This window comes from Erigeron canadensis, chromosome 3 (genome assembly GCF_010389155.1).
Source record: "Erigeron canadensis isolate Cc75 chromosome 3, C_canadensis_v1, whole genome shotgun sequence".
NCBI lineage: Eukaryota > Viridiplantae > Streptophyta > Magnoliopsida > Asterales > Asteraceae > Erigeron > Erigeron canadensis.
In genome coordinates, this window is record NC_057763.1 from 24,876,130 (window position 1) to 24,888,630 (window position 12,501).

General features: G+C 34.8%; 1 protein-coding gene and 1 pseudogene across 1 annotated transcript; one reads left to right on the forward strand and one right to left on the reverse strand.

The window, feature by feature from the left end:
- Positions 1–3,122: 3,122 nt before the first annotated feature.
- On the forward strand, positions 3,123–4,595 carry LOC122592631 (annotated as a pseudogene).
- Positions 4,596–7,827: 3,232 nt separating this feature from the next.
- On the reverse strand, positions 7,828–8,971 carry LOC122594595. Its single transcript, XM_043767031.1, has 2 exons — positions 8,452–8,971; positions 7,828–8,167 (listed from the first exon to the last, which is right to left on the reverse strand). Exons 1-2 carry the CDS (start codon positions 8,962–8,964, stop codon positions 7,985–7,987), a joined length of 696 nt encoding a protein of 231 aa, XP_043622966.1. The 5' UTR covers positions 8,965–8,971; the 3' UTR covers positions 7,828–7,984.
- Positions 8,972–12,501: the final 3,530 nt, after the last annotated feature.

Consider the following 12,501-nt stretch of genomic DNA (forward strand, 5'->3'; position numbering starts at 1 on the left):
GGGAGAAGTTCCCAACATTAGGGAAAGATGGAAAGCAGTTGAAATGAGTAGGAATGAATTATCAAAGATCCTCACACCGATGAATATTAAATGAAAGTTTGTGGGATAATTCATTCACATGATATAGTAATTGCCAGGAATGTAAAGTGACCAAAAAGCTGCTAATGCTCCTATTGGTAACGAGTCTACGCACATTTGAAAGTGGTAGAAAAGTCAATTCCAAATAAAAAGCCTCAAAAGAAAAGGAGCATTAAATTACGATGGTCAAAGTCGAGGTATAAAGACCCCATAAAATATTGATGATGAGAAACTAGACATGAGGATTTTTGAGAATCCCTGGGTACATGAAAATAATGAGATCTCAATGATTTGTGGACATGTCTAGAGACTTGTGGAATCAAAAATAAATAAAAACGACGTCGAGATTGATTGAATATGATAGCGCTAAAAGTATATAATATTGCCAGGATCTTGAAAGCATGCATGCACATAAATATGATATGATATGGATGATTGGCCAAAGATGAAAAGACGCTAGTAGGTTGGGACATGAAGTCCAAGCACTTGAAATTGAAGAAATTATATGGTGGAAGCAACTAAATTAAAAGTCTGACAAAATGAGAGAGTTTTGATTCGTGTCTAAGGAATAGGAAAAGAGCTCATTCAATGTTGAGATTCCATGAGGGATATAAAAATGCATGAAGCATGTCTCGTGATTTAAAATGATTGAGACACGTATGAAAATTTCTCGATAACTAATTAAGAGAAGAAAAACACAAAACCCACATTTTATTTGGTTTGCTTGTAGTGATTATCAAGGTGATGATGATGATGATATAAAATAAGTTTATTTATTTTGATTTTGTTGTTGATAATGATTTTTTTTTTTGATGATTTTGTTTATTTGCTTTGGGCTTTTTTTTCTTCTTTTACTTCTTTTGATCTTTGTGGGGTGGATTTGATGCTATGGTTATGGGGTTGTATGACAATATTTTGTTCAGACAAAAGATCCAATGGAAGATATAAAGTGGGTTTGGAAAGTAGTTTTTATTGAGCGGCGGTTGTCGGAAATTGGTGGTGGTTGCCGGATTTTTATTGTAGTTATAGTTGTATTTTCTGTTTTAAGGACCAAATGTGAAAAAAACAAAAGTTTGTGGAAGAAAGTAAGAAATATTTTTTGTTTTAAGGGCTAAATGTGAGAAAAACAAAAGTTTGTGGAAGAAAGTAAGCAAAATTTTTTGCTAGCACAATTTTAAAAAAAATATGTTTTAAGGGTCAAACTCTCATCCTTTGCTAGCACAATTTTTTAAAAAATATGACATGATTTTTATATTTTTATTTTCTTATTTCTTTTTTTTCCACCATAAACTCAATATTTACTTTCTTTAAATATCTCAAACTTTCATCCTTTTTTCTATCTCCATACAAATAATTTTTAAAATATATATATATATATATTAATAAATGAATAGTCATCAACATTAACATTAAACCTTTTTTTTAATTAAAAATTTGAAATTTTTAAGTTTTTTTTTCTAATATTGATCCGAATTTTTTTTCCCGATATTAACGGAAAATGTTTAGATTAGAACTAATTTAACTTTAAAAACCCGGGTTGAACCCGAGTTTCATTAACTAGTAAAATAAAACAAAATAAAATAAAACAGGATTGTAGCTTATCTTGGAACGACAAAGTGTATTCTTAGTTATCAATAAATTTTAATATCATTTATTAATATTTGTTTTTGTAGACAATTCATATTTGATATTATGTTACCTTCACGCTTCTGTTTATAAGATTTCATATCTTATATATAATCTTGGAAAAAAAATATTTTAATACTATTAATATCCGTTAATCTTTATACATTTTATTAAAAATATTTGTCCTTGTCTTTTTTATATAGCTAGATTCTATTATATTATATTATTAGATCGGTTAAATGTATTATCATTTAAACTATTTATGACTAATATTTTATCTTGAAATCTAAAAATAGTTTCATTTTTTTAATTTATTTTCTTATTAAATGGACGCAAAGTATATCATTTGTGTGTAAAATGTTATCAATTTAATTATTATCTTTTGCTTATAAAAATTTCTATTATATTTTATTTTTAAAATAAAAGATATAATACTATAAATAGAATACCATAACAACATTTGCCCATTTTGACCCGAACCTATTTTGACTCGGATCAGTTTTAACCCGGTCCATTTTAACCCAGTCCGTTTTGACCTTTTTTCAAAATTACCCGTATTGACCAGTCATCCAACCCATACATTTTGCCACCTCTACTTGGGAAGGACATTTGAGAGAATTTTATAATAAAGTTCTCCAGTAAAACAAGTTTGAGTAAAAAAAAAAATCTTATGAAAATAAAATACAGTAATACTTTAATATTCCAATAATATAAAAAAACATATTACTGTGGAAAGATTTTAGGTTATTTTGGTAAAAAACAAAACACTAGGGACTAACTTGTGTAATTTTAACACACGTAAGATAAGCTGTCAGTAAATAATAGACTCTATATAATAACCTGCCATTAAAAAAAAAGGTTTTAATGAAACCCTAAACCCTAGTCGCACCAGCTCGCCATCTTCGAAAAGTCGGACTCGCACTCTTTAATTCCGGCATCAATTTTCTTCAGCGGCGCACCAGTTAAGCAACATTTTCAGCATTTTCATCGTTACAATTTCTATCACTTTTTTTTCTTACGCCTTAAGAATTTTATTTTTAAGATATATTTTTATATATTATAGCTATGATATGATATTGATAAGAGTAGATTTGACTAAAGGTTAGGCATTATCCATGTTAAGTAGTTGCTGTATTAATTTCTTTATTGTCCATGCATATATGTGAATAGAGCTAGCATAACAGGTCAAACAGGACACGATAATTGATCGTGTCATTTTTTCTAAAACACGAACTTGATGACCCTATTAATATACATGTCAACCTTTCAAGCCTAATATGAAATTGGAAAGGCAAAAGTCCATAATCTATACATACACTATTATAAAGCATGAGAGTCTTAATTTTTGAATTTTTTTAGTACTAATATTTAGTTAAGGTAAATTATAATCTTGTGCGTGAATATTAACTGCAGGCCAGCCAGCCAACCAGCTTGTGTATCTTATCATGGGTGAAAAAAAAGGAAAGGCTAGTATCAACATTGTGGTCATTGGAGATGTGGATTCTGGCAAGTCAACCACCATAGGCCACTTGATGTACAAGCTTGGTGGAATTGACAATGGTGTGATTGAACAGATCGAGAAAGAGGCTGCCGAGATGGGCAAAGATCGAGTCAAGTATGCTTGGGTGTTGGACAGGCTCCGTGCAGAGCGTGAACGTGATATAACTATTGACACTAAAATCTCAAAATTTGAGACCGCTAATTATGAATGCACCGTCATTGATACTCCTGGGCATCGTGACTATCTCAAGAACATGATCACTGGAATCTGCGAGGCTGACTTTTCCCTTCTCATCATTGATTCTTTCTGTTTTGATTATGATAAGACCATTGAACGTACTCGAGAGCACGTTTTGTATGCATATGTACTTGGTGTCAAGCAAATTATTTGCTGCTGTAACAAGGTTTCATACTTGTTCTTTTTTTCCTTCCTGTTATTCAAAATTGAAGAAGATACTTGTAGATTATTTCTTTATTGTTAACCACCTACCTTTGTTATTTGTTGTTTTGCAGATAGATGCTGTTTCCGAATACGCGCAACATAGGTTTGACCATATTGTTAGATTTACACGGCGCTGCTTAACGCAGATCGGATTCAGCCCTGATCAAGTCTCATATGTCCCAATTTCTGGTTTTGACGGCGATAACTTGACTGAGAGGTCACCTAACCTGGACTGGTATAAAGGTCCAACTCTACTCGAAGCCATTGACCAGATCAATAAGCCGAAAAGACTGTTTCTGAAGAAGCCTCTCCGTCTTCCAGTTAGTGATGTCTACAACATTGGTGGGATTGGAACCGTGGCTGTGGGACGTGTTGAAACTGGTGTGATGAAGCCAGGCATGATGGTCACTTTTGGCCCAACTGGTTTGACAACAGAGGTCAAATCTATTGAGAGGCACCACAAACCACTGCTTGAGGCATTACCCGGAGATGTTGTTGCTTTCAATGTTAAGAATGTTGTCGCGAAGGATCTTAAACGTGGGTACGTTGATTCCAACTCTAAGGATAACCCTGCAAAGGCTGCTATTAGTTTTACTCATGAACCTCCCGGGTCAAATTAGAAAAGGGTATGCACCAATGCTTGATTGCCATACTTGTCATATGACTGTTGAGTTTGATGAGCTGTTGAGCAAGATTGACCGGAGGTCTTTTGAGGTGCTGGAGTCAAAACCGGAGTTCTTGAAAAATGGTGAGGCTGGACTGGTGAAGATGGTTCCCAGAAAGCCAATGGTGGTTGAGACTTTCGGCGACTACCCTCCATTGGGTCGGTTTGCTTTGAGGGACCCGCAGCAGACGGTTGGTGTGGGCGTGATAAAAAGCGTGGTTAACAAGGATCCAACTGGATGAATGGCGGAGCCGTTTTCTTGTACTAGGACAGTAGTGTCGTCTAATATCATTATATCACCTAATTAATTAACAAGTTTTTTTGTTTAAGTGTGCTGATTTCCAATTAGATTACTGAAATGCCAACTCTGGTTTCCTCAAGTATTGTGTTGACGTACAATTGGTATATAAACTGAGGAAATGACAAGAGAAATTGAGGAACAGAAACAAACTTCATTCACTGTATCCTCTCCAATAACTTATGTTTACATATATATATATATGTCAAAATAAGGACTTGTTAGCCCTGATCTTAGCAAATAAGCAATTAGATAAAACAATGGTTCTAAATTAGATAAAACATTTTGAAAAGTGGGCCCATCCTGAAGAGTTGGCCCAACTTTTCAGCAGCAACGTCAATACTCAATAGTGATCATTGTCAAAGTGAGCATTGCCTCATTGAAGGACTTTAAAGTTATGAAGATATATGTAGACGTATTTGAAGCAGAGGTTTACCTAAACTATTCGTTCCAACTAATGATCCCCAAATGGTTTGCCATAGGAGCAAATAAATCTTTACTATTACCATTATATAAATTATCTGGCATGTGTGAAAATTTTAAAAACACTTGAGTATGGTAACGCGGAGATGCTACCCAGTTTTCTAGTAGTGTTTTGAACCCCTCTACAGGAGGAAGACTGTAAAACCTTGCCAGAACGACGTTTATGTTTTCCTCACATGTGGAAGTTTTAAGCCATTTGATTATCATAGGGTCGGATTTTGGTTAAGTTTCATCTCTTTGGGGTTGAAAGGGAAAGAGTAGACCAAAGTATGCTCAAAAGAAACAACCTAAAGCACTTTCTTCAACAAATTTGATAATGATTTTATCCCAATTTGAAAACTATTTTTAATGCAAGTTACCAGTTGTTTATACTTGAAGAGCTCAGGAACATCAGTTTGTTTGCGATGAGGGCCGTACTCAACACCTCTCACACGGCTTGCAAAATTCAGTGAGCAAATAGTTTCTCCCGGGTCAAACAAACTTGGACTAATTTGACAAACAGTACAGTCACCTCTTGTAGAACTTTACAGATTAAAAGTTAGTTTCAAACAAATGTAAGAATTGGGATATGAAAATAATAAGCTATGTATCCGAGAACCTAACCTAGAGAGCTCTGCATGATATGAGTAAGCATGGAATTTGTGATTTGGCAACAAGTGGCTTAAAATAAGATAAATACAGAAAGTGGTTGGCTCCACCTGCCTTCTTTCAACCCTAACTTATATTGACTCGCGATCAACCAACCCAAATGAATAGCCATATGTTAGGAATTAACAAGAGCGTTTATAACTTGTAAGAAAAAGATACACACAATGAATCCATCAAGCACCGACACCACGAGAGGTGAGGTTTGTGCAAAAACCCTCTGCAAAAATACAAGCATTAATAATACATAAAATTTACAGTCTACATAATTGAAAACGATATTGATCAATATATTCTGCCACTTACCTTGATTGTGTTCTGGTCTAAATATGTGATCAAAGTTGAACGCTTTTTAGATAAATCAGTTCCAGTTATCTTATGTTTCCATGTTGCATGATGTTCACAGTTGACATTCATGACTGCTGATATATGTTGGTGGTTTTGGACCCAAGTGTATCTGATGTAGCCTTGAGACAGGCTTTTGGCCAGATTTGCTAATTAGTTCATGTGAAATTACGAATGGGTAAACGTTGTGGATTTGTTTAGTTTCCTAACAGGTAGAACAAATTGTCCATTTTTTTAGGGTGCCATGCTTACCCTTATGACGTGTTGATGTATTTTTCAGAGAATGTGCAGAGCAAGCCTTGTCGATGCTAAATGACACTGAATTAGGAGGCCAGAGTGTTCGCCTTTCATGGGGGTATAGTCCATCAAACAAACAGGTTTGACTAGCACCTTTGTAGGTGGTAAGATGGCTGGTTGAGGGGGGTGGGCAATGAGCCAAACCATGTATGGATAATTTATTTTCTCTACTTGGACCTTAGGGTATCCAAGCGACCTTGTTGGGCGTCGCATGCATTTTGCGCCTAGGCGCAAAAAGTGCTCGCCTTTGCCAACTGTGGTTATAAATGGGCCCATTTGGGTTATGTTTTATCTTTGATGGCTCAAACAGGTAATTAAAGTGAATTCTCTACAACGAAAACGGGTCATTAAAAGTTCAAAGTGTTGTTTATTACTTGTATGATGCTAAACTGGTTGGATCGGGGTTGGTCGAGTCCAAACGTGTTCAGTGATAGTACATAAAAATCTGATGAGACGCTAATTCTCAAAATACTGACAAAAGAGGTTTAATGTACTAGAAATGGATTTTCAACTTGAGCTGTGTCCCTTGTAGACAATAACTTGGACCCATTTGACCCATTGAAGATGTTAAGATATCCCAAATTGAACCATTCATAAGTAAATGGATCACAAGTCACAAAAATCATCACTAATGAATGCATATAAACAAAATTAGATTGGTGGCATACCTCTCATTCAAACAATTTGTTTGGCTGTGGATAGAGAAGTGGAGATAGACTCTACTGGTTGGATCACAGGTCACGATAGATGATTCGTCAAATGCCAAAGGAAAGTTGGATTGCATCAAGGTGGTGTCACCAATTGTTCTAACAAAGAGTTTGCATACATATTGCAACAACTTAAACTATAAATCACGGTTTCACATTTTTCACTAGGGGTGTTCATCGGTTCGGTTTTTGGTTATTTGGTCTATTTGGTTCGGGTTTTTCGGTTTTTTTATTTTTCAAAACCAAAACCTAATTCGAAATAGAAAAACCAAACCAAAAACCAAATTAGAATTCGGTTCAGTTTCGGTTTAAAACCGAAAAAACCAAATATGAAAAAACCCAAATTTACCATTTCTTTTTGTCTAAGTTGTGATTAACTAAAATAGGTTCATAATTTCAATTTTTACCAAAGTAGTAAATTTAAACCATATGGATAAACAAATAACATAAGTGAAACAACTAAACTCTTGTTTGTTATCATTATTAAAAATTATTCATCAAAATTGAATTTATCTAATTTCATAAAAAAGTTAATATGATAAACAAATAGACATATAAAGTAAAAAATACATTAATAATTGTCCATAAAAAAAAGATACGAATTAAATATTTTTAATAATACATAATAGTAATATAAGTTATTTGGTTTTTCGGTTTAACCAAATTTATTATCCTTTACCCATAACCAAACCAAAATTCGAATATATAATTCGGTTTCGGTTACAAACCAAACCCAAAACCAAATTCAAAAACGCGTTGGTTTTTTTCGGTTTTTTAAACGGTTCGGTTTACAGTTTAACCGGGTAAAAATCAAATCGTGAACACCCCTATTTTTCACAAAAATAAAATACAAAGGCCCGAACCGCCGACTGAAAACATTGATTAACATCACTTGAGAACTACTTCAATTTGGCCCAATATTGTAAATCTTCCCTCCCTTGTTCCATCTCTTCAAGAGAGATGTTCTGCCGCGCGAAGTGGAACATCTTGAGAATGACACGCGTATCCTTTTCACCGACCATGTTAACAATAGCAGTACTCGTTAGGTCGGCGAGGCTGGGAATTTCTAGCGTACAAGCAGCCTAACAAATGGAAACACGAAGCAAAGCAAACAATGAGCATATATACATGCATATAAAATGTTTTACGGAACTTGCAAATAAGCATTTGTAAGCCTTGGAATGTTTAGATATCAGTTAGATGTTAACCAGTTTTCGAATACACTTGTGTGAGGCTCTTTCAATTTAAGATGTTCAAAAAAAACAACCTGAGCAAAAATCATCAAAGTTGGCCTAGCTAGTTTCTTTATGAGGTTGCTAATCATCATCATGTAATAAGAATACGAGTAATAAAGAAAGAAAGTTACACAAAGGATTTTGCTAAGACAGCTCCAATGGGTGGAGGAGAGTTGTTGCAGATACATGGAATCGAAAGCTTTCAGAAGGTCCTCCGTACCACTACACTTGACCGTCGCACGTTCCTTACAGAAGTCCATAACTTGTTGTAGCACTCGGCTGTCGATGTCTGTATAAAGTACACGTGATTGATCTTCCAAAACCAACTCACGGATCTTTAGAGATTCCACCACACATAGCTCATCCACCTCAAACTCCTCCAATTTCACTACACGATTCACTCTGCCATTATAACTATATAAAACTAATCTCATCGACGAATTTTCTTTTATCCGGTTCGTTTTCCATTCCTCCTCTTGTTTTGTCCTCGCCGCAATTTCTTCTGTCCTCGCAGATTTTGCTTTCCATTCCTTCAAACTTTCCGCCGTGATTCTTTCTTCCTCCCTTACAACTCTCTCCAGAATTTCTTCTTTCTTTTCCCTTAATCTTTTTAATATCGCTGCAGCTTCTTTTGCGGGCGTCATGTTTTGATTTGATTTGGGGGAAGAATGAAACCGATGAAAACAACTTTGCTGTATTATATTTACGAGAATAAAAAAGGGTTTTTTTTTTTAAACTACTCCTTGCTAATTTGTAACTTAACAGTTTTAGATCCTTACCTTGTAAATATTCTACAAAATCACCCATTCCTTTTTAAATGTTTTGTCAAAAAAAAAGTTCAAACTTTAAGAAACACAAGAAATACTTTGTAATTAAGGAGTTTTTTTTCTAAACCTCAAAAGTTACACCGTATCCTGCTAAGCCTAATCTTCTTAATCTTAAATATAAAATTTTATTTTTCAAAAGAATTAAACAAGTCAAAACAACAAATTAAAAATCTTAATTTTATAACATTTGTTTGAATGATGATATCGGTAGATATTATTAATACATTTGAAAGGAAATGATGAACATATCTAATGGTTTATACAATAATCATAATCATCAATCTCAATATATTATTGAAATCCATGTTAAACAAAAAAATTGATTGATGCTATTAATGATTTCACTGTATAGTAATTTTGTGCCATTGATGTTATTACTGCTCCAATCGTCGTATTTATGTACATCGGTAAATTGGTGCACTAGCTATGGGTGAAATCTTTTGTTCATTCATTGATGCAAATTGTGGAATTTAATTAACAGAGATATTCAGCTTCATCCGTTATTCTCAAATAGAGGTGAAGTAGAATTATTTCATAAGGGATTTGCTAACTAGTAAGAAGCATTTACCTACATAATAAACTAATAAGGAGAAGAAATTGCGGCAGAAAGTTTGAAGGAATGGAAAGCAAAATCAGTGATGGACAGCAGAAAGAAACATTGGATTATGTTGGTAAATACCTATACAAATGTCCCAGCATAACCGAAGAAGCAGAATACCAAATGTTTAATAGCTTTATTTCAATCATTAACAGATGACATGAGCAACCCGGAGTTCAACAATCAGGTTATCTAAAAAGTCAAAACACATACCTTTCATGTTGTATCATACATATTGCATCACAATGATAAGAAAAGTGGAATTCCAGAATTTTGCTCATACACCTGTCTAGGTGTAAGCTAGGTCATGGGTCATGAGGCTCCTAGCCAAAAATAAAGCTCATATCACACGGGTATAGTCCCTAGGCCTGAGAGTGGCCAGCAGCCCCTTCACGGTCCTTTTTAGGCGCACTTGAGTCTGAATGTTGCATAATGGTCACAGGCCAGGTCCTGGGACTACTTTTATAGTCATAACTAGATATATTAATTTTATCAATAACTAACTAAACATAAAAAAAAAAGCATTCCTTTCTAGTCGAATGGCCGGGCTGTAGCAATTATCTAAAGACTAGGTCTAGGCCTTGTCTTTATGCAAATCTAGATCAAAATCTCATGATCAATTTATCAAAAACAATAGAAGTGGTTGAACATATGCCAACATATATATGTGCATACAGTGAAAAACAAGTTTTAAGAATTGAACTAAGCTTCTTCCCATTGTCAGGCACCAAATGAGACTTTGCAGCATCCTCTAGTTCTCACCAATCCTGTAATACTTACACACGTTTTAATTCAAATACTTCTATGAAGACGAACACATTGAGTAACAGATAGTGGTGACGAAATTGGTGGGATGGGCATGCTTGGTAACGGATCAAGACAGGTTTGGCAAAATGGGTAATACTTGGTACAGGTCATAAAGGTTCAGGCTGATTTTGGTTAACCCAAAACACATTTTAGTTTTTCATATAAAATGGCATCATTAAAATATTACAAAAATTACGAAAAGTTATATTAACACAATACTAATCTAATTCATTGATAATAAAAAGAAAATACAAGAGGTGCATGCACAAGAGGTACACCCTGGAAGACTTCTGACCTGTTTGACTCATTTCCTTCGAAACCTACTTAAATGCAGAAAACTTGCCGCCAACAACCTACTTAAATGTAGAAGAAATAGATAATCGCTAGTCGAATTGCACATTTGCACATTGTATAGATATAAACTAAAACGATATTGGCTATAAGGCGTTTCAGAATAGATAAATCACTGCAATATTTGCCTATCTTCGCCACATGCCTCCTATTATGAGTTGTAAATTTTGAAAAAAAATAATCTCAGAATAAAACTAATTGATACTTGGTTGCTATATGAGCAGACTTAATAGGTAGATGATCCGTTGCTATTTATACGGCATGACCTGATGCAATATGAGACTACCTCTATGTCATATGGGATCAATATCATTTGTCAAAAATATGTAAACGCAACTTATAAAGGTTGGGGAACTCGTGACATATTTAGGTGGATATTTCAAAGCAATCTGAGTTTGTTTTGTATAGAGTTTGGGTCAAGTGTGGAAATGCAAAAGCTTCTAATATGTACCGCGTAAACAATGTTTGCATAATTAGGTGCCGAGACCATTAACCTGCATCATGGCCAACCGTGAATAAGGCGGTGATTGAACATATGTAATGCATACTCGACACCTATGCTCTTACATATGATTGTAACAGCTCTGCTTTTTCCAAACGGGCCACTGTATTTGATTTAGGTGTTCTAAGATGCAGGGACATAAAACATTCATTGTAATTGACCGGTTAGTTGCTGTAGACGCCAACACAAAACTAATGTATGTGAAAAATTTCATGAATACCTACCTGATTGTGGTCTTGAATTCCTACAATGCAGGGATCTTATTAACATAAGCAACATCGGAAGAGCTTGAAAGCGAAGGGTTACCTGCAGCCTGCAGGACAATACAACGGCTGAATTATGTTCATTAGACAATCATATAATATCTACCTAAGTGAGCACCGCACCGAGATAATATTTAGCACACATCGAGCTCGAGATGATACTACAAACACCGGGACGGTGCTCTATTTAAGCATCCATTTCGTCGCCTAATGTGCCCCATAAGGTAACCATAACTTGCCTCCCCCCGTACAATGAAACATATCAAGCTAGATAGCATGATGCAAGTCATACATGGGCCGTCTTACGTGTAATAAAAGGTGTATAATTAACAGCCATTTTTTACATACCATTCGTTTGTCAGGTTGAGGCTGTTTGGGAGCCCCCGGTTTTTTCGAAGGTCTGTCAATGACAGTAACATAACCAATAACATTTGCGCGTACATCATTACAGCAACTAAGCTATCAAATTGAAGTGTACGGTTTAGAGGTTACTTATTTCCTTTTTTTCCCCATAAAAGTTGACAATGTACTCATCAGCAGGTTAAAGATATGATGACGATGCAAGGGAATCCCAAACTCAAAGCCTATCATGTATCGTGTTTACTAAACTTTCAGATCAGCCTATCAAGCATGCCTTTTTACCATATTCTCAGATCACATCTCAATCAGGGAATCCTAACAAACTTCCTACGTTGTCAATCAGATAATCCTAACAAACTTTTTACAACGTACCTCAAGAGAGGGTATGCATACTTAATCCTAAACTTTAGTAAATTAGTAACTACACAGCACCATATTCGTCACTTGTATGTGCCATTTAAGAATCAAGGAAC